This window comes from Zootoca vivipara, chromosome Z1 (assembly GCF_965207765.1).
Source record: "Zootoca vivipara chromosome Z1, rZooViv2.hap1.1, whole genome shotgun sequence".
NCBI lineage: Eukaryota > Metazoa > Chordata > Lepidosauria > Squamata > Lacertidae > Zootoca > Zootoca vivipara.
The window spans coordinates 8,401,740-8,422,903 of NC_142583.1; the positions used below are offsets into that span (position 1 = coordinate 8,401,740).

The 21,164-nt window shown below is 42.5% G+C and overlaps 1 protein-coding gene across 9 annotated transcripts in view; it reads right to left on the reverse strand.

The window, feature by feature from the left end:
* Positions 1 to 21,164, reverse strand: part of KCNIP4 (potassium voltage-gated channel interacting protein 4) — a 328,191-nt gene that overhangs the window by 36,628 nt on the left and 270,399 nt on the right. The window contains exon 2 of one of the 9 annotated variants that reach the window (XM_088658372.1): positions 4,872 to 4,973. The exons of 6 other annotated variants lie outside the window; for them this stretch is intronic. In XM_088658372.1, the coding sequence (XP_088514498.1) occupies positions 4,872 to 4,973 (102 nt within the window). Of the gene's footprint in view, positions 1 to 4,871; positions 6,446 to 21,164 lie in introns of those variants that run through there. 2 more of the 9 variants (XM_088658370.1, XM_088658378.1) reach the window with 2 other exon arrangements.

The following is a 21,164-nucleotide window of genomic DNA, read 5'->3' on the forward strand; positions in this document are numbered from 1 at the left end:
TACTCGTTTCCACTTTTCTCTGAAAGTTTAATTGACCCCAATCTGCAGTGACTGCAGAAGCCTGGAACTTCTGTTTCTCCCCCCTACTTAAGCATTGACAAATGAGGCTGTGTTCTGCAAGTGGCTTCCTCTAGGTCTAGCCCACTGGTCTCATGAACATTTATGGAGCTCCTTCGTTTCCACTGTGCAATTAAGCTTCATCAGTCCTAATCAAATAATACCCCAGAGGACAGGATCACACTTCAAAATGACTTTAACAGATTAGGCAACTGGGCCAAAGCAAACAAGATGAATTTTAACAGGGAGAAATGTAAAGTACTACACTTGGGCAAAATAAATAAATGAAAGGCACAAATACAGGATGGGAGACACCTGACTTGAGAGCAGTACATGTGAAAAGGATCTAGGAGTCTTGGTAGACCACAAACTTGACATGCGTCAGCAGTGTGATGCAGCAGCTAGAAAAGCCAATTCAATTCTGGGCTGCATCAATAGGAGTATAGCGTCTAGATCAAGAGAAGTAATAGTACCACTCTGCTCTGGTCAGACCTCACCTGGAGTACTGTGTCCAGTTCTGGGCACCACAGTTCAAGAAGGATACTGACAAGCTGGAACGTGTCCAGAGGAGGGCAACCAAAATAGTCAAAGGCCTGGAAACGATGCCTTATGAGGAACGGCTTAGGGAGCTGGGTATGTTTAGCCTGGAGAAGAGAAGGTTAAGGGGTGATATGATAGCCATGTTCAATTATATAAAAGGATGTCATATAGAAGAGGGTGAAAGGTTGTTTTCTGCTGCTCCAGAGAAGCGGACACGGAGCAATGGATTCAAGCTACAAGAAAGAAGATTCCACCTAAACATTAGGAAGAACTTCCTGACAGTAAGAGCTGTTCAACAGTGGAATTTGCTGCCAAGGAGTGTGGCGGAGTCTCCTTCTTTGGAGGTCTTTAAGCGGAGGCTTGACAGCCATCTGTCAGGAATGCTTTAGATGGTGTTTCCTGATTGGCAGGGGGTTGGACTGGATGGCCCTTGTGGTCTCTCCCAAGTCTATGATTCTAAGGAAGTCCCGCCACACAAGGTCAATGGAGCTCTTTTCCAAGGTTGAAGGGACGACAATCAAGTGTTGAGTTCAGTGACTGAGAGCTAATTTGCATATAACGCCCAATAACATAGTAAAAAAAATGCTCCCGGGCTGTACCATTTCAGATTGCAATTGGGGGAATCACATGTCTGAATGTTGCCTCCTGTTTAAAAATCCCCACATTGAGAGAGTTGGCATGTCAGATAGAAGGTTCTAGCTTAGTCATCTTCCCCATGTGCTAGCTTCCTGAGTACCAGGAGGTGGTTTCATAGGACAGCACTTAAATACCTGCCACCCCTCATATATAGCACAATGTGGTACACACCAAGAGCAGGTTCACTAAATGATGTATACACTGGCTCTTAATCTCTGAGGTCAAACTACACATTACATTTAATATGTAGCCTACAGCTAAGTATGGGTCTTGCTCAAAACAAAGTGCAGAGGACATGATCTAGTTTGGTCCAGCAATGTGTGGGGAGGTGAGTTGAGACCTCCCCCCCCCCCAAAAAAAGAGAAACTTATTTTTTTCTCTGTGATTTTTTTTAAAAAAGACCCTATTTTTAAAAAAATGTTTCAGTGGGGCATTGCTAGGGAATGAGGATTAAACCTCCTTTCCACATGTACTGTCATATCAATTCAGATTCCGCCCCACAACTTTTAAGTAAGAAAAGATCACATGCGAAGCTGCCACCTGGATATTAGATGTAATTCATGCAGAGAATCTAAGGTGTTAGGACTGCAGTGCAAGTCATTTGTGGACTGCAAATTTCAGTAAATACATTAATATTCATCTTTAAATTTAAATAATTATTATGCACAGCACAGTGAATATTAAGATGTTCTAAATTAAAAATTAAAGGCTTTGTATAATATGCACAATTCAAATATTTCTCATTTGCATTTGGAAATTAAATCTCCCCTTTCTGATTACAAAGGAAGGAGGAAGCACCGCTGCTCAGTATTCAAGAGGCTCACAAACTCCAATTTTCAAGTCATGATAAACAGCCTGTGAAAATTTGCTAGAACCTGCCATGCAAGCTCCATGTGACAGGTAATCCATTTTTTAAACAGACAAGTTTATGCTCCACTAATTCGTACCTTAAAAATTTGTTCCGGAAAAAACTGATTAAGTGGGTTTCCAATTTGCACCCAACAAAATGGCAAATGGGTCACTGCAAATTCTTTTCCTCAGAAGAAGAGAGTTCTAAATGCTGCCATGCAAAATCTAAATCGCTGTCATTCTTTCAAGGTCCCGTTCCTAAAGTTTGGAGAAGCAGGATCAGCCTGTTTATAATATATATTCTTCCAATAGCATCATAAAATATGAACATTGTAGACTAGGATCTTTCTCCCAAAACAGTTTAAGAACTAACCCCCTGAGAAAATGGGAGAAGACTAAAAGCATGCATTTAAAACACATCCAACACACATTTAAGCCCTATCACTTCCCCCAGCGAATCCTGAGCATTGTAGTTTGTTAAGGGTGCCAAGAACTGTAGCTCTGTGAGGAGAAGACCACAGTCCCCAGGATTCGTTGGGAAAACCATTTGTTTTATATGTGCTCTGGATGTGCTTTAAATGTTTGGTGCACACCTGCCCATTATCTACTGCTACAAACACTATTCTGACTGTGTTTGTATCTGTTGTGATCAAACAGGAACTGTTTGTTCTACACATATGTTGCTCCTTTGGAGAGTTATGAATGGAGAGCCACCATCTTTGCTCTGGGCTATCTCAAGACAACAGTATATCCTAATGGTGAACTCATTCTCTAAATGTAGCCAAAACAGCACCATCAATGCACATGAAGGAAGATTCTGCAGGCTTGGGAAAACGCTACCATTTGCAAAATAACACCCACCCACCCCACAGAAAACAATTTAAGGCAAACATTTAAAGGGGGGGCAGCCTGATGAGGACTGTGCATGCTCAGAATCCACAGACCCCTGGCTGTTGAGAGGGGGAAACATGAAAATCAGAAGTAGAGGAAAGCAGAGTGTCTTGGAAGAATTCCTGAATAGGAAACATCCCATGCCACAACTATTTTCTCACAGGTTGTACTTGTTCTAATCAAAAGTGTGATGGTGAAGAATTTACTCCACATCCCTAGAACAAACCAAAGACAACTGGACCCTGGAGTGAAGAGCCATATTTACTCTATTACTTCAATCGAACAGCCTGTTTTAGTAAGCTTTCTCCCAGGTCAGGTGGTGTGCCCTGTGTGGGGCTGCCCTTGAAAGCCCACCCCTGAGATTTCAGCTGGTGCAGAATCCCACTACTAGAATTCTGACTGAGCCAACCAGGGGTGTACGAAGTGGGGTGCGGAGGGGGTGGACCGCCCTGGCTGCCCCTTGGGGGGTGACAAGACGGCCCCTGCCTCCTCCCAGCTGTAGAGCGGCCAAGGGCATGCGCAGTCAGTATGGGCGCCGCTCGCACGGGGCTGCCATGCGTGCGCAGTCCATAAGGGATGCTGCACATGCACAGTCCGTATGGGATGCCACATATGTGCACTCCGTATGGGATGCCGCTCATATGGACACCCATATGGACGGCACATGGAAACGACAGCCCGTACGGACGCCGTATGAGCGGCAGCCCATACGGAGTGTGCATGTGCGGCATCCCGTACGGAGTGTGCATGCGTGGCAGCCCATACGGTCGCCATGCGAGAGGCGGGATGCTGTGCGTGCACACTCCGTATGGGATGCCGCACGTGCACTTTGTATGGGATGCCGCACCTGCGCAGTCCGTACGGACGTCACGAGTGCGTCACCGGGCGGGTCACCCCGCCCCTCAGCGCCCCGCCCCGGGTGCCGGAGAGGGTTCTTCCGCCACTGAGGCCAAGTGCTGGGATCATGTGACCTCGTTACGGCACAGGCTGCTCCTTCATTTCCAAACACAATTTATGGTGCTGGTACTAAGCCTTTTATGGCTCGGGACCAAGGTACTTGTGGGACTTTCTCCTCTGATATGAATCTGCCCATTAAAGGTCCACTGATGCAGCCCTCTTGCCCATGCCATTACTTTCTGAGACACAGCTGGTGACAATGCACAAGAAACAGGGCGGGTCCATGATGCTTTGCTGCTTGAGGCAAAACACAAAATGGTGCCCCCACTTGCTGCTATTCTCCTCCAGAGGTGACCATAGGTGGCCCGGGGAAACCCTGGTGTGCTGAAGGAGGCCAGAGCGGAGTAGGTGGCAGAGGAAGAGGAGACACTCCTCACCAGGTCACAAGTGCAGGAGGTGGCAAGTGGTTACTCGAGGCACACATCTGTCACCCCCCTCAAGCTCTCCCCAGCCTGCCACCTGAGGCAACTGCCTCATGGGCCCTGAAAAGAGGCATTAAAAATGTATGGTGGCTCCTGAATAAGTCTTTACTACCATCTTGCTAGGAGCTGAACACTTTTTATTTACAGCTGCATTTTGTAGGGAAGTTTGGTAGCACTGTGGTCAAGATGACTTTAGCCACTATTATGGTTCTCCTAATCAGAGGAAACCTGGTAAGTTTTCAAGCCTCCCCCAAAACACAATTCATAACCTACTTCTCCAACCACCTGCCAGCTTCGCGGAAGTCATGGAGGCCCCTTACTGCAGAATCCGTCAAGTTAATTCAGTCTTTGAAATGGTACCTTCTCAAACACTCCAAGGTTGTAAAACAGGTATCCAGCAGAAGGTTCAATCAAGAGGTTGTTGTTGATTTAAATAAAGTTAGTAAAAATCGTTTTTGAAATAAACCTGGTGATGCATGCAAATGTAACCACGAAATGGGAAAAGGGAAAAAAACTTGCTTTGAATATCAGGAGATGTTGTTTTGGCAGTTGAACAAGGCAAGAGCTTCATAAGTCGCTCTTTAATGCTGTGTTTGGTACTGCTCTGGGTGTAGAGGAAACCTAGAAGATACATGATCAGGGCTGTTAAAATCTCTTTAAAATAAACTTGCATGCTGCACATCAAACAATTGCGTATTGAGGGTGGAAGCACAGGGAGCAAGCAAGCAAACATTCCCAGTCGAGAAACATGGAGGACAACAAAATATCCACCTCTTTGCATTCATTCCATGCCCCAGAGGCTTTTGTACAAATTATCTCTTTTTATAAGTGGATCATCGCAGCATAATAAATAAGAAAATGCAAATACTGTTATTAACCCATCTCTGCAGAGAGCCAGATGTCTGGGTGTTTTTTTAAAAAAAGATTAAGTGACAAAATATTGACATACACCTCTGTAATTGCTTTAATTGCATTGTGATTCAACATAAAACAAAAAAATCCACTTTGTTGTCCCCCATGATGTTTTAAGCTCTACTGCTGAGTTCACATCAAACTTTAGCACATGTCATTCACACAGGAATGGTGATAACCAGCTGGTACTTTTGCCTTTCCTTGATATGAGCCTACTCTGGTTTTTTCCCCCTGCATCATTGCACCATCCAATTCTTGTTGGAGTTTTTTCATGCGCAAACTAAGTCTTAATTGATCAGTTCAGTTGCTATAAAGATAAAGTGACCATGACTGAAACATGAGAGATGACTACCATGAAGAATGAGAAGGAAGTGGGAACTGTTACTGTAAATTTATGGGGCAAGGCAGGCTGCCAGAGTTTGCCATGGGTTTCCAACCACTATGACATATGCCTACAAGGTGCTTGTGAATGCACATATATGTAAATTGATCTTCCTTGCTGCTGTCAGGGTCCTGGCCCCTCTTACTGCTTCTGAAAAAAACTTTCCAGTGCAGTTAACGGGAGGCTTTTTTTCAAATCCTAATTGTGGCATGCAGGGCTTGTTTTCAGCCAGAACTCGCCAGAACTCAGTTCCGCACACCCTCCAACATTTCTCTGATGAAAATAGGGACACCCTATTCCAGGGGTCAGCAAATTATTTCAGTAGGGGGCCAGTCCACAGTCACACAGACCTTGTGGGGGGCAGGACTACGGTATATTTTTTTGGGGGGGGGAATGAATGAATTCCTATGCCCCACAAATAACCCAGAGATGCATTTTAAATAAATGGACACATTCTACTCATGTAAAAACACTAGACAGGCCCCACAAATAACCCAGAGATGCATTTTAAATAAAAGGGCACATTCTACTCATGTAAAACACGCTGATTCCTGGACCGTCCGCAGTCCGGATTTAGAAGGCAACTGATCCGGATCCGGCCCCTGGGCCTTAGTTTGCCTACTCATGCCCTATTCCAGGGGTGGCCAACTCCCAAGAGACTGCAATCTACTCACAGAGTTAAAAAATTGGCAGTGATCTACCCCTCCCCCCTTTTGGAGTTCAGGTCAAAGTTGTTGAGTTTTTTCAGGGAGGAGGTAAAATGTTGAGCTTTTCTTAGGGGAGCCACAGTTGGTCAGCTTCTTTGGGGGGAGCCAATGATCTAGCAGTGATCTACTGCAGACATCCAGTGATCTACTGGTAGATCACGATCTACCTGTTGGACATGCCTGCCCTATTCTATAATGATAATTTTACTATTTATACACCACACATCTTACTGGGTTACCGCAGCCACTCTGGGCAGCTTTCAACATATATAAAAACATATAAAACATTAAACTTTTTTTAAAAAAATCTCTATACAGGATTGCCTTCAGACAGCTTGGGGGTCAGATAACTCCATACCCTTCAACATTTTTCCAATGAAAACAGGGACATCCTAAGGAAAAGTGGGACATTCCAGGATCAAATCAGAAACCATGACGGCTCCTCTAAATCATTTGACAATGGCTAATGTTCTTTGAATAATGATGAGAAACCAAAAGAAAGTGATGGCAAGGGTGGGGCAGTAAGTTAGGTTTTTGTTTTATTTAATATTTTAAAAAGTTTGCTTGTCACTTGATCCTCAGTTGTGTTGTTGGCCCTGAATGCAGTGGGGGGCAGGTGACATTGACTAAAGTCACATTGTGTTACTAGTTTGTATATTTTTTCATATCTGTAGTTTACTTTAATCATTGTAGTAATGTGCTCTTGTCTCTATTTTTCCTTACATCCAACTTACACCCCCCCTCTGGTCTGGCCTTTCCCCCCCTCAGGCCAATATATTTAAGCAACATTGTTTGGGCAGGTGAATAATCCTTTAAATTGATAGGATTACCAGCCCCCCCCCAATGATAGTAGGAAACAGGATTAGGAAAGCAACAATAAATGTTAATGGCTGCTGTTATCACCTCAAGTATACAGAGTTCAAGGGAATACAGTGGTACTTCTGGTTGCGAATGGGAACCGTTCCGGAGGCCCGTTCGCAACCTGAAAAGGCATCATCCTTAAGTGGCGCGTCTGCGCAGGCACGTGACATAATCTGGCGCTTCTGCACATGCATGCGCGCTGAACCAGGAAGTAACCCGTACCGGGACTTCCGGGTTTGGCCTGTTCGCAACATGAAAAGATATATCCCGCAGCAAACATAACATGAGAAGTGACTTTTGATGCTGCTTTGCCCAGTTCCAAAATGGCTGCAGCGCGACTTCTGGTGCGGTGGCCATTTTGGAACAGGGCAGAGCAGCATCAAAAGTAGCTTCTGAGCATGCTCCGCCAAGTTCCAAAATGGCGGCAGTGCTACTTCCGGTCTGCTACTTCTGGTCCAGTCCCTTATTTCTCAGGCCGGAACTCGGCAGCTATGAATATTGCCAGCACTCACATGAAACCTGATTGGCTCACAAGCTTGTGAACAGGGTGCAGCTGGAGTACAAGCTTGATTATTGCAAAAATTGTCACCATCCTTAGCATTAAGAAAAGATTATAGCAGCTGCTGTTGCAGAAGCTATTATATAAGAAAATCAAAGGTTTTTTTTTTTTTATACACACACTGACAAAACTTTATTTGGGGGAAGACAGCATAAAACAGAACTCCTAAAACTAGCCTTTTGGCCAGTTATGTTTCTAAAATCCATAATTACCTTTTCTCACAATACAAATCTGTTTTGCCTGTAATACTCTGCTGTATCCAGAACCAAACATCATTTAACCTTACAATCCTTTTACAGCTAGTAGAGTAAGGAAGGGATATTTGCAATGTCGCAGCATGGACTATGTTTTACTAGATATTGCTAAGCAAGAGAAGGCGAGTGGTGATTTTGGTGGCAGCCATGCATTCTCATAAATTGCCTTGGGCTAGCAGAAGCAAAACACCAGAAAATAGAGAAACTTTGAGAGTTGAAGGCGGAACAAATATAAGAGCACATTTATCTTGTGAGAACAGTGAGTCAATCCAAGATATTAGATATTCTATTTTCATGCCTCCAGTTTAGAATAATAGCGTAAACTGGTGGTCGTTTTTCATATTTTACGTTGTTTCTATCAAACAATCAAGGACACTGTTTCATTCAACAGTGCAGGAGAAAAGGGTGATGTAACATGAATTATGAGACCAAGGAGTAATCAAAATAGAAGTGGTTAGTTCTTTTATTTCAAGGCAAAACATATCTCTCGGCTGCGCACACAACTCTCTTTTTTTTCTTCTGCACACTTTGCCCTCTTCCATTTCATCCTTTCCATTTGTTTGCTCAATAAAAGCATTCAAATCAACATCATGCTCCATAATTTACAGTCCCTTTCTCTTTCTGTGCCACTGCTTTGAATTATGACATCTTAGACCACATCTGCAAAAGAATACCGAACCAAGTAGAAAACGAATGTTCCTTTGGAATCATTGTGCCTCCTGTGAATTGGATAAGCAGAAGCCGTGAGGGCAAGAGAAGCTATTTTTGATATGAAATTTTTGTGCATGAAAACTGGGCAACAATTCACATATTTCCAATGAGTTTCAAGTCTGAATTTTCTAGTTTGTAAAAGGTTGCCTCTTTCTTCTACAGCCTTATGAAATCTGGGGTGCTTTAAGACTGCCCCTCTTTTCAGTTGCGATGTAATTGTTGGTGAAAATAGTAATTTCATAAAACAATAAAGTATTTCTATTTCTATTTTGATGATTCCATTTATTTTGAGCCTATGGCCTAGCTAAACTGAAAAGGCCTGTGCCTGCCTACCTTTTTATTGTACAGAGCTAGCTGCTTTTAGGTACTGTACAGAGTGAATGTACAGTCCAGAAAAATGAAAAGGGTAGACTGCTAGACTCTATGGTGGCCGTTGTATGCTTGAAAAGAGAATCGGCTAGGCATGGCAATTGTGATTAATATTGGATATTATTGGGAGTCATTTAATGAAAAGGAAAATTAGTCAAAGTCTTAATAAAGAAAGACACTATAAAATTGTTGTATGTGATCACATAATAACATGATGAGCTAAAAGATTTGGTTCAGGAAGATGATTTTGGGTTGCAACATATGGTACTTTTACAGAAATAATTCCCCTTAATATGATGGGTTCTTGTAGGCGTCTCTAATATATTCACTTTTAGCCACTTAACCCCCAAATTTTGTGCACATTACTTGGCTAGAGAACTGGATTGCAAAATTCAGATAAGCACAAATTTCAAAGGATAACTGTGACATTTGAAAGTAATTTTTTATCTTGTGAATGCCCACAGAAAGAATGTAGTTGGTCAAGGGAGCCATGGACTCAAAAGGTTGAAAACCTCTGATGTATAGAATTTTTTTAAAAAAAATATTAAAGGTTTCTTGAATTACAAAGGTGTGTGCAATGTGTATCTTTTTTGCAAATCAGTTTCATCTGTTAAGACACTAAGAAGAAAGAGGGAAAACGAGGTAGATAGGGGATGGAAGGGTGGATGGGGGTGAGAGTAGGTGACGATGTTTCTGTTTTGCTTAATATATGTAGGGCTTAATGTCAGCTTTGTTTGTGTTGGTACTCCTTTATTCGCTTGTGTTCTTTTGATGGTGAGAGAGACTGGGGTTGGCCAAGGGTGTGGTTGTTCATGGAAAAAAAGACCATCATAGCCAATCACAAATGATGTATAGGATTTAACCATCAGTATAACTCACCCAAACAACAAAGTAGAGTCAGTGCCTCTTAGTTCTTCCTCCTCTGCCCACATCAAAAGTTTACTTGGGGGAAAGAACTCAACTGCCCTAAGCAGATCCTTGGAAACTGAACAGTACTAATTCTCAAAGAAGCCACCACCTTTGGTTCAAAAAGCCAGTAACTACAGCATGTGCAACTACTGCTTCTGCACACGCTCACGGCGGAATAGAGCATTTCTGTGCATGTGCGAAGCATGCAGAACACTTCTGCGCATGCACGCGCAGCAAAACTCGGAAGTATACACTTCCAGGTTTGCCGCATTCGCAAGCCGAAAAGACACAACATGAACCTAACACAGTGTTTCTCAACCTTGAGTCCCCAGCTGTTGTTGGACCTACATCTCCCATCACTCTTGACTACTCATCTTGCTAGCTAGGGATGATGGGAATTGTAGTCCAGGAACAGCTGGGGACCCAAGGTTGAGAAACACTGACCTAACACAACATGAGGTATGACTGTAATGTTTTTGAAACTTAAAATTTATGAAATAAGAAATCTCTTTGTATTCATTTTGAAACATTTTAAAAAACCCTGTATCCTGAAACCTTCATATTATGAGCAAAATAATTGAATGCTTAGCCTGTTACATCTTGAATAAGCCCAAAATATCCATTTTCTTCTGTCTTGGGATGTCTTTTTATTTTTAAAAAACTATTTTATTAAAAGTACCTGGTATCATCTCATCACAACAAAAGTTAAATGTATTCATGGTGTTATCTTAGCTCTGGAAATTGCTTTTTAATGTCAGCATTGTTCAAAAGCATCCCAAGAAAGCATTTAATCTGTTTTACTTGGGTGCTCATGAATGGTATTGCAGAAGCTTGAAAATATTAATTGACAACAATAACAAAAAGTGTTAAATCGTATACAGTAAGCCACAGGAAAATTTGATATAACCATTGTATTCAAGAACTGGGAAACAGCTTTCATCTTATGACGTTTGTGTTAGCTGGTGTGACCATTTGTATGTGAATGCATGTGTATAATAAGCCAAACACAACAGTAATTCAAAACAGGTTTGCCAAACAGCTGTGGTCTAAACCACTGAGCCTTGGGCTTGCTGATCGGAAGGTTGGCGGTTTGAATCCCCGCGATGGGGTGAGCTCCCATTGTTTGGTCCCAGCTCCTACCAACCTAGCAGTTCGAAAGCATGTAAAAGTGCAAGTAGATAAATAGGTACTGCTCTGGAGGGAAGGTAAACGGCATTTCCATGCGCTGCTCTTCGCCAGAAGCAGCTTAGTCATGCTGGCCACATGACCCGGAAGCTGTCTGCGGACAAATGCCAGCTCCCTCGGCCTATAGAGCGAGATGAGCGCCGCAACCCCAGAGTTGTTCGTGACTGGACTTAACTGTCCTTTACCTTTTTTAAAAAAATTAAGGGTGGAAAAACACATCTGGGACGTAGTCCAACTGAAAACAATCAAATTAAGAAACAAAAGTCAGTGTTTTTTTGTTTTGGTAGAGTGCTGTCCATTTTCTAAATTGTAGAACATTAGCATAAAAATATGTAGTTGTTTTTCAGTATTATAAACCCTTATATTAAAATTTGCAATTTAATCATTGGATAATCTATTCTGTAAATGTTTCAATCTGCCTTTTGTGGTGGGGGATCAAATCTGTATTGCCAGATACAGTTGGAAGGGACCCTAGAGGCCATCCAATCCAACCCCTTCTCAAGTAAAACATCCATGAGAGATGGCCACCCAACCTCTGCTTCAAAACCTCCAAGGAAGGAGAGTCCACAACCTCCCGAGGGACACCGTCAAACAGCTTTTACTGTCAGAAAGTTTTTCAATATGTTTAGTCCAAATCTACTTTTAGTCCGAATCTACTTTTTTTGTAACTTAGTACCGATAGGTGTAGCTCTCTGTGTTCAGATGTTCCCAGCAGCTATGAATGAACTTGCTGTTCACTACAAGTTTGGACAAATAAAAACGGTTTTAAACCCTCTTTATTGAGAGCATACTATAAATGGAGAATACCTCTCTGGTCACCAGCACCTGCCTCAAATATCCATCTGAATATTGAAAACAATTGGTATATGAACATTAGTAAAGATTCTGTGAAATCTGTTTTCAGCTCAATATGATTCAAAAATATAATGCAACATTTATAAATTGCTTTCAATGTTTAGAGTGTTCTGAACATTTCATATGCCTACTCTTAGTATTCCTTAAAACCGCCCTAATCATGCAACTTTCATAGAGTTCTACTCCTATAATTCACCCAAGTGAGGAAAAAAATGACGCCAGTCATTATTCCCAAATCACAAATAATCCCACTTGTTTTAATATCAGCAAGATTGTTAGTTGCTTCCCTGAGCTGAATTAATAAATTCCGTGGATAAAGAAACCCACATTCTCTAATTAGAAAACGAGAGCCTGTTTGATTTGGAATGCTGTCCTGAGATACTGCCACCATCCATCACGGTCAGTATGTGATTATTACCAATTATTTTAGAATTCAAAGAATGTCAAAATGGATTTCTGCATTAGAGATCTAATGGGCAGGGTGCAAATACATCCACATGAAAAAATATTGTCATTTATTTATTTTTGAAGCACTTGCCTGCAAAGCCCATACCACCCAACTTTCCTCGGATGAAAACAGGGACATTTCCCACTCCCCACAACTAACCCTCCTCAGCCCCCATTTTTTGGTCACACCCCTGCAGAGCATTTCCTATCACAAGAAGGGCAATTGTCACCACAGCTACACCAATGGGGCACGACACACGCACCCTCCACCGTCCTGAGGAAAGCCCTTAATACCATTTTATTTTATTCTTTGATAGATTTACAAAAAGAACACCACACACCAATAAATATATTTTAGAAAGGAGCAAGATTAGACATGCAGGGCCGACTCTAGGTATAGTCCCGTTGGCGCGGGGTGCCAGGGTGCCGGGCCGGCAGGCGGTGGCGCCGGAGCGATCTCCGCGCCTTAGCGCCAGGGTGCCCGACCTGCTCGAGACTGCCCTGTAGACATGGATGCCCAAAGTTGTTGTTTATTATTATTATTATTATTATTATTATTATTATTATTATTATTATTGAAATCAAGACTCCTTGCACTCTGCTCTGCTCCCCCTTTCTTCCTGGCCAGGGTCTCTCTGCCTCCTCACACGGAGCTGGGCCTCGCTGGCCGCAACCTCTCCTCTTCCTCACCTGCTCTTCAGCAGCGGCTACGAGCTGCCCAAGGGAGGCAGCTGGCAGAAGTGGCCATTCAGAGGCAACAAGATGCTCCCTCACGACCACTGCTGTCACTTGAGACAAGCGTCGACTCATCCTCTTCTCCGAGCTCAGTGGTTACAGCACTGGCAGGGGAAATAGGGACATTCTGGGATCAAATGAGAAGCCAGGATTCTGGGATTGATCCTGGAAAATCGGGGCACTTAGGAGGTATGAAAGCTACTTGAAAGAGGCCCCACTGCTTTAAAGGAGAGGAGAGATTGCTTCAAAGGATGCTGCTGAGGGGATTTTGACAAGTGGGCACTGTCAAATTTGGCCCGTAAGGTTGATCCCATGGAACAAAAAAAGAGTTCCTACTCCTGTGTCTGGCACCTCAGCTGCAATTTTCAGACATTTTAGAGCTTGAAGGAACATGGAAAGTCCTTCATACAACAGGCTAAACCAGGAGGGCTTTCCCCTTAATTGAATCATTGCAATGGTTCTTCTGCGGTATAAATACAGTGGTGCCTCGCTAGACGAATTTAATTCGTTCCACGGGTCTTTTCTTATAACGAAAAATTCGTCTAGCGAATCCCATAGGAATGCATTGAAATTTTTTTGCCCATAGGAACGCATTAATTGAATTTCAGTGCATTCCTATGGGAAACCGTGATTCGCTAGATGAATTTTTCGTAAAACGAATTCATCTAGCGAGGCAACCTCCGCTAGAAAAAACCTTTCGTTAAGCGGAAATTTCGTTAAGCAGGGCATTCGTTAAACGAGGCACCACTGTAGCAAATTGCCATAAAAGGCACAGATCGTTTTGACTGATTGCAACTTAATATGGACTACATGCAAGGGCAAACCCTTCAGACTTGCTGAGAAACTTTTCTTCCTTCCAAAATCTTGAAATGGCCCTCTTGCATAACTGCAAAGTAAAAAAGTTTCTTCCTCTTACCATATCAGCAAGTTGAGAAATGAAGTATTTGGTGCAAAAGGTAGCGGAATGCTGACAGAGGGACTACAACAACAGGTCAAAGATCAAGCCTGAAGTCATCCTTTTATCAACACCTTACCACGTATTATTCACACACAGCAGAGGCTTCAAAGAGGGCCATGGAATTAATTAGAATTTATCATCCATAACGTAGTGGAAAGTTCCTGACCCAGGGGTTTCGACAGATTTATTTCATATCGCCCTGACTCCTGGCAGACGTTTTCCATGACACATCCTTCGAGGAGGTTACATTTAAATGGCCTTAAATTACAGATGAGATTATGAGTAGTGACAAAACAGACAGATCTATGGTGTTGCATTTTATTGCCGTGTCAGTTTTAATGAAATGAACACTGTTCATCAGCTTTCTGGAAATTAAAAAAAAAAATACTCCAGATTAAAATAGACATAAAAGATGCCTCTCTCTTAAAATAAATACATAACTTAGAAGGCTTCACAGGTAGACTAACAAATCCTCACAATTAAAGTAGTGCAGGTAAAAGTCAATTGTGAACAGACTTAGTTTAAAGAAGAATGGTGGCATCATAGATTTGAAGGGGCATCTAATCCAATCCTTTGCTCGGTACAGGAACTATTGCCATGAGCACATTTTCTGATACCAGTTCAGGAGTGCATTGGAATCAAAGGAGGAAAAATACCGTAGTAATAAACCGCTGCAGCTTTAACTTTGTATATTTGCACTGATTAAAACTGGTCTGCACCAATTGATTTGCGAATGATCTAGTTCAGGGGTGGCCAACTCCCAAGAGATTGCGATCTACTCAGAGAGTTAAAAACTGGCAGGGATCTACCCCCTTTTGGGGGGTTCAGGTCAAAGTTGTTGAGCTTTTTTTTAGGAAGGAGGAAGGCCTTGGGGGTGGGGGTGGGGGTCAAAGTTGTTGAGGGGTGATATGATAGCCATGTTCAAATATATGAAAGGATGTCATATAGAGGAGGGAGAAAGATTGTTTTCTGCTGCTCCAGAGGAGTGGACACGGAGCAATGGATTCAAACTACAAGCAAGAGGATTCCACCTAAACTTTAGGAAGAACTTCCTGACAGTAAGAGCTGTTCGGCAGTGGAATTTGCTACCAAGGAGTGTGGTGGAGTCTCCTTCTTTGGAGGTCTTTAAGCAGAGGCTTGACAGGCATATGTCAGGAATGCTTTGATGGTGTTTCCTGCTTGGCAGGAGGTTGGACTGGATGGCCCTTGTAGTCTCTTCCAACTCTATGATTCTATGAGTTTTTTCAGGGAGGAGGTAAAATGCTGAGCTTTTTTTAGGTGAGCCACAGTTGTTCAGCTTCAATTATCTACCAGTGATCTACCGCAGACAAACAGTGATCTACCTGTAGATCACGATCTACCTGTTGGACATGCCTGATCTAGTTGATGCCCTGAATAAACACATGAAAAGTTACAGCCTTGAAACAGGTATGCCTTTGAACACCAGATGATGGCGATCGTGAGCAGGCGGGTCCTATTGCACCTATGTCCTGCTTGTGAGCTTCTTGTAACCACTGTGGGAACAGAATGCTGGACTAGATAGGCCTTTGGTCTGATCCAACAAGGCTGCTCTTACTTTTTTATGTTCTTAAAAAGACCTCTTGGCATGTGGTGTTGGTGGGAGAAGGCCATCTCTTCCCTTACACTCCAATAGTTGGTGTTTGGACCAGCACAGAATATCTAGGCTCAAAATAGTGTGTTCACAGGCAGCTCTTGTGTGCAAGGATCTCTGATCTCAGTCTTCAATAACACTGTCAGGTCACTCTTCTTTTGAGACAAGATGTAACACTGTATCAGCTGGCAAGAAAATACTAAATGGCAAAAAAGACAATCACGGGAATATGTAATCAGCGCAAAAACAAAACTAAACTGTGATGAATCCCTGAAACGAGATATTGATAAAGTGAATAATCCTAAAACTAAACTAATAATTGTTCAAAAAACAAAAAACAAAATTAGATTGAATCTCCCAAAAGAAACCTTGATATAGAAAAAACACAAATTTCTCAAAGAAACCTCTAAATAAAGTAAACCTTGACGAGGTGCTGTCTGAGTGACTCGTTTCACTGGAAAATCTCTATCTGTTTCCTCAGAAGGAAAATATTTAGGGGCTGAGGTTTTCTTATCAAAAACTAGACAGGAACTGTAGACTCTGAAAAGAACTGAAAGCTACACCGCAGTCTGGGGTAAAATCCCCCAAAATAAGACCTCGTGCCCACAATGAGGGGCGATTTAATGTTTTATGATGATTAGACACCCCCAAAGCATCACCCTGCAGTCACACAGACTTTTGATTTATAACCAATATAATAAAAGAACCCATGATTTCAAAATGTCAAGCTGATGTCTTTTATGCTGAATTGAAAGTCTAATATCAAAAGTTCACATTATATTTTACCCCAATCATAAAAATGTCTCTGCTACATTACTCCCAGTAGATTTGTTACTGAGGTCTTCCTAGCAGTCACTGGTCTTTTCTGCTAGTTGGCAGACACTGTGATAATCTGATGTAAAACACTAGCAATGTATGGTTATCAATCACTAATAAATTTGCAAAGTACCTCACCATTTTTTAAACTTCTTTAGCTGTAGGTGGACTTTTATTTCACTAATTATATTTGGATATTTATAGCCCACTCTTTAACTTGACAAGGAGTAATTATGGATGGCAACTCGCTCAAGATTATTGCCCATGGGTTAGGAGATAGCAGAACAACGTAGATCTACATGGCTGGACCACCTGTAAGCCATACCGAGACTCTTGCCTCAACGGGTGAATTGGGAACAGCAGCGAATGTGCATGCCTACCCACTGTTGTCTAGTTTTCTAGGAATGCTGTGGACAGTTCAGTACTCTTAGAGCACATTGCAGTAGTCCAAGCGAGAGATAACTAGAGCATGCACCACTCTGGCGAGACAGTCCGCGGGCAGGTAGGGTCTCAGCCTGCGTACCAGATGGAGCTGATAAACAGCTGCCCTGGACACAGAATTGACCTGCGCCTCCATGGACAGCTGTGAGTCCAGAATGACTCCCAGGCTGCGCACCTGGTCCTTCAGGGGCACAGTTACCCCATTCAGGACCAAGGAGTCCTCCACACCTGCCCGCCTCCTGTCCCCCACAAACAGTACTTCTGTCTTGTCAGGATTCAACCTCAATCTGTTAGCCGCCATCCATCCTCCAACCGCCTCCAGGCACTCACACAGGACCTTCACCGCCTTCACTGGCTCTGATTTGAAAGAGAGGTAGAGCTGGGTATCATCCGAATACTGATGAACACCCAGCCCAAACCCCCTGATGATCTCTCCCAGTGGGTATCCCTTGCTGATTCCAGTAAAACACAGACTGGTGGAATGCAGATGTTCTATGCCACTGATTTCATCCTGTTGGCCTAAACTGGAAGTTCCTATGCTCATATGAAAAGGGTTTATTGCAGCAGGGGAATATCTCATGCTCCCACCACTGATACGGATGTTCTTGTGCTGACTGCAGGCAGGCAAGGCAAGTAGTATGGCTTTACAGTGGTACCCTGGTTTACAACCATAATCCATTCCGGAGGTCAGTTTGTAAACCAAAACAGGTTGTAACCCAAGGCGCACTTTCGCCAATGGGGCCTCCAAAACTTTTTTTTGTTTGTAATTACAAAAAAAAAGGGTTGTATGAATGACAGAAGAAGATGATGGAATTTATGGAACTGGCAGAGCTAACCAGGAGACTCCGAGACCAGAGGGAAGAAGCGGTGGAAGAAGACTGGAAAAAAATTCAAAGTGTATTTAAGAAATAATCATATTATTGGAAAGAATTAATAGAAGTTTAGGAGGTACAGGGAGGTTGTAGGAATAAAAAATGTTTACATAAATATTGATATTGAGGTGTAGTTATAAATAAAGCAATAAGTGTGATTTTCGTGATATGATATAAGATAAGATTAGAAAAAGAATAGTCATACAGTATGGTAAATAAGGTATAAGAATAAGATTTAGAAATTACTAAAGATGAGATACAATGTAACGCAGCTGGAAAGGGACAGGAGGAAGTCACCAATACTAGATTAGATATAAATTGGAGTTTTTCTCTTTTTGTCTTTTTTTGTATTTTGTATTTTTGTATGTTTTTGTTTTTGTGTTTCTGTTTGTTATAAAAATAATAAATATATTTGAAAAATAAAAAAATAAAAAAGGGTTGGAATGAATGAATAAATAAATAAATAAATAAATAAAGGTTGCAAACCGGGACACACACTTCCAGGTTTGACGTGTTTGTAATCCAAAACGTATGCAAACCAAGGTACCACTGTATATGCCTATACCCAAAAATAGAGGTAGAATCAATTCATGTGTTCTATGTGCTTTCCTGATGGAAAACAGCTGAGTACAGTGTACGGCGGGCCAATTTTTTTTTTTTTTTTACAAAATCCCCAAATAGCCTTCAGGGACAGGAGATGCTTTCTTAAATCACTTGTTTGTTCAGGAAAGCCACTTCTCCTTGGCAGAGAGGGTTCTGTGGTTGCTGAGTGACTCCAGTGCCTTTGTTATTCAAAAAGTGGCCCTTTTTGCACAGGCGGCAAGAAAGATTAGGAGGAAGGAATTGGACAAAATAGCAGTAAATTGCAAACTAGATTTGGAGGTCTAAACTGAAATAAACTGTACTGTATGCATGTAGTCGTGGAGGCTCCCCATTTATTGTCTCACTTGCAAATATAGTGTACATGGTTCTGTTTGTTGAAGTGGAGATTTTGTTTTGTATTTTATATTGCCTGTGCTGAATGGTTTTGTCGTGGCCTTTGGGCTAGTACAATAAACTTACTGAACTGAACGTGCCTGTTATGGGAGAGGTCATGGAGGGTTGCTCAGGCAGGAATCTTTGATGTGAGCATCAGGGTGCTGTAAGTAAAGGAGTGTCTCTCTGTTTTCATGTGTGAATGTGCTGGGATATATGTCATATACTGTGTCATTCTGGGCAGGCGATAGGAAATTTTAATTCTCCTCACCTAAGGAAAAGCTGTAGCTTGGTGGTAGCACACCTGCTTTGTATTCAGGTCTCAGGTTCAATCCTTGCCATCTCCAGGTGGCATCTGAAACCCTGGAGAATCACTAGCAGTTAGGCTTGACAGTAAAGGTAAAGGGACCCCTGACCATTAGGTCCAGTCGTGACCGACTCTGGGGTTGTGCGCTCATCTCACATTATTGGCCGAGGGAGCCGGCGTATAGCTTCCAGGTCATGTGGCCAGCATGACATAGCCGCTTCTGGCAAACCAGAGCGGCACATGGAAACGCCGTTCACCTTCCCGCTGTAGCGGTTCCTATTTATCTACTTGCATTTTGACGTGCTTTCGAACTGCTAGGTTGGCAGGAGCTGGGACCAAGCAACAGGAGCTCACCCCGTCACAGGGATTCGAACCGCCAACCTTCTGATCAGCAAGCCCTAGGCTCAGTGGTTTAACCATAGCACCACCTGGGTCCCAGGCTTGACAGTAGTAAGCTCAAATAACTCAATGGTCTGACTCATTATAAGGTAGCTTCCTATGTTCCTAAACCATAGCTGGAGGATGGCGCAACCTTTGTATCTTCAGCTATCAGCAATTTTAAATAACTATTGCATCTAAAAAGTCAAACAAAAGTTCGCAGGCTATGAAGGACTCGCTCACAAATTTATTGACAGCTGTACAAATTATTATAGCTAGAAAGTGGAAGGGGCAAGCAGAATATAAAATGGAAGGATGGTATAAAGAGGTATGGGATATAGCTGTTAATGATAAATTAACATGTGCCACTAAGAGAAGGTGGGGACTATGCAACAGAAATGATTTTGAGGAGATATGGAAGGTGTTTGTAGAATTTGTACTGTTAAAACGGAAGGGGGTCAAACCATCGAAGAAGTGTTGAAATTTTGGGAGGTTGGATAGTTACAACAGAATGATCTCGGTGGTGGGGGTGCACATTTTATTCTTATTTATCTATGGTTATTATTTTGACAAAATAAAAAGAGTAAAAAAAAACACCTTAGTGAATAATAAATAAATAAAAAGCTGTATAATCACTCTCTCCATACCATGAGAAGCTCTTTGCTTATAGGCATGAGAAGAGTATTGGGAAGACTAGAGCATAGGTAAGCCACAGTCATTTGTCACGCTCTTTATTGCCCATTCTCCATTAAGATTTGATTACTGCAATGTACCCTATATGGGGCTACGCTTGAAAATAGTCTGGAAGCTGCAGCTTGTGCAAAATACGGCTCCTAGGCTGCTAGGCGGAGCAGCTAGATGATATCATGCCAGGGCTTCTTTTCAGCCAGAGCTCCGGCACCTCTCAGGTGGGCACCATTGCCATTCTAAGAGAACAAGGGAAGTTCATGATGGGCTCTGGCATCTCTTTTTCTAGAAAAATAGCACTGGTATCATGTGACACTGCATTGACTGCCTGTAGTAGCAGGCTCAATTCAAGGCATTAGAATTGATAGCCTTAAATGGCTCAGGGCCCAAATACTTAAAGTGCTTCCCTCAGTGCCAGCCCATGTTTTGAGATTGGTAGGGAAGGCTTTGTCTCTAATCTTGCCAGTGGCCATAGCCCATGAGGTGGTGGTCCAAGACAGGGCCTTTCTCAGAGGTGGCACCTAACTGTAGAACTCCCTCCCCAGGGAAGTCCCACATACTGTTTATACAGTGGTACCTTGGTTTAAGTACACAATTGGTTCCGGAAGTCTGTACTTAACCTAAAGCATACTTAACCTGAAGCGAACTTTCCCATTGAAAGTAATGGAAAGTGAATTAATCCATTCCAAATGGGTCTGCGGAGTACTCAACCTGAAGCGTACTTAACCCGAAGTATGAGTGTAATTGGTTCTGGAAGTCCGTACTTAACCTGAAGTGTACTTAACCTGAAGCGAACTTTCCCATTGAAATTAATGGAAAGTGGATTAATCCGTTCCAGACGGGTCCGCGGAGTACTTAAACTGAAAGTACTCAAACCGAA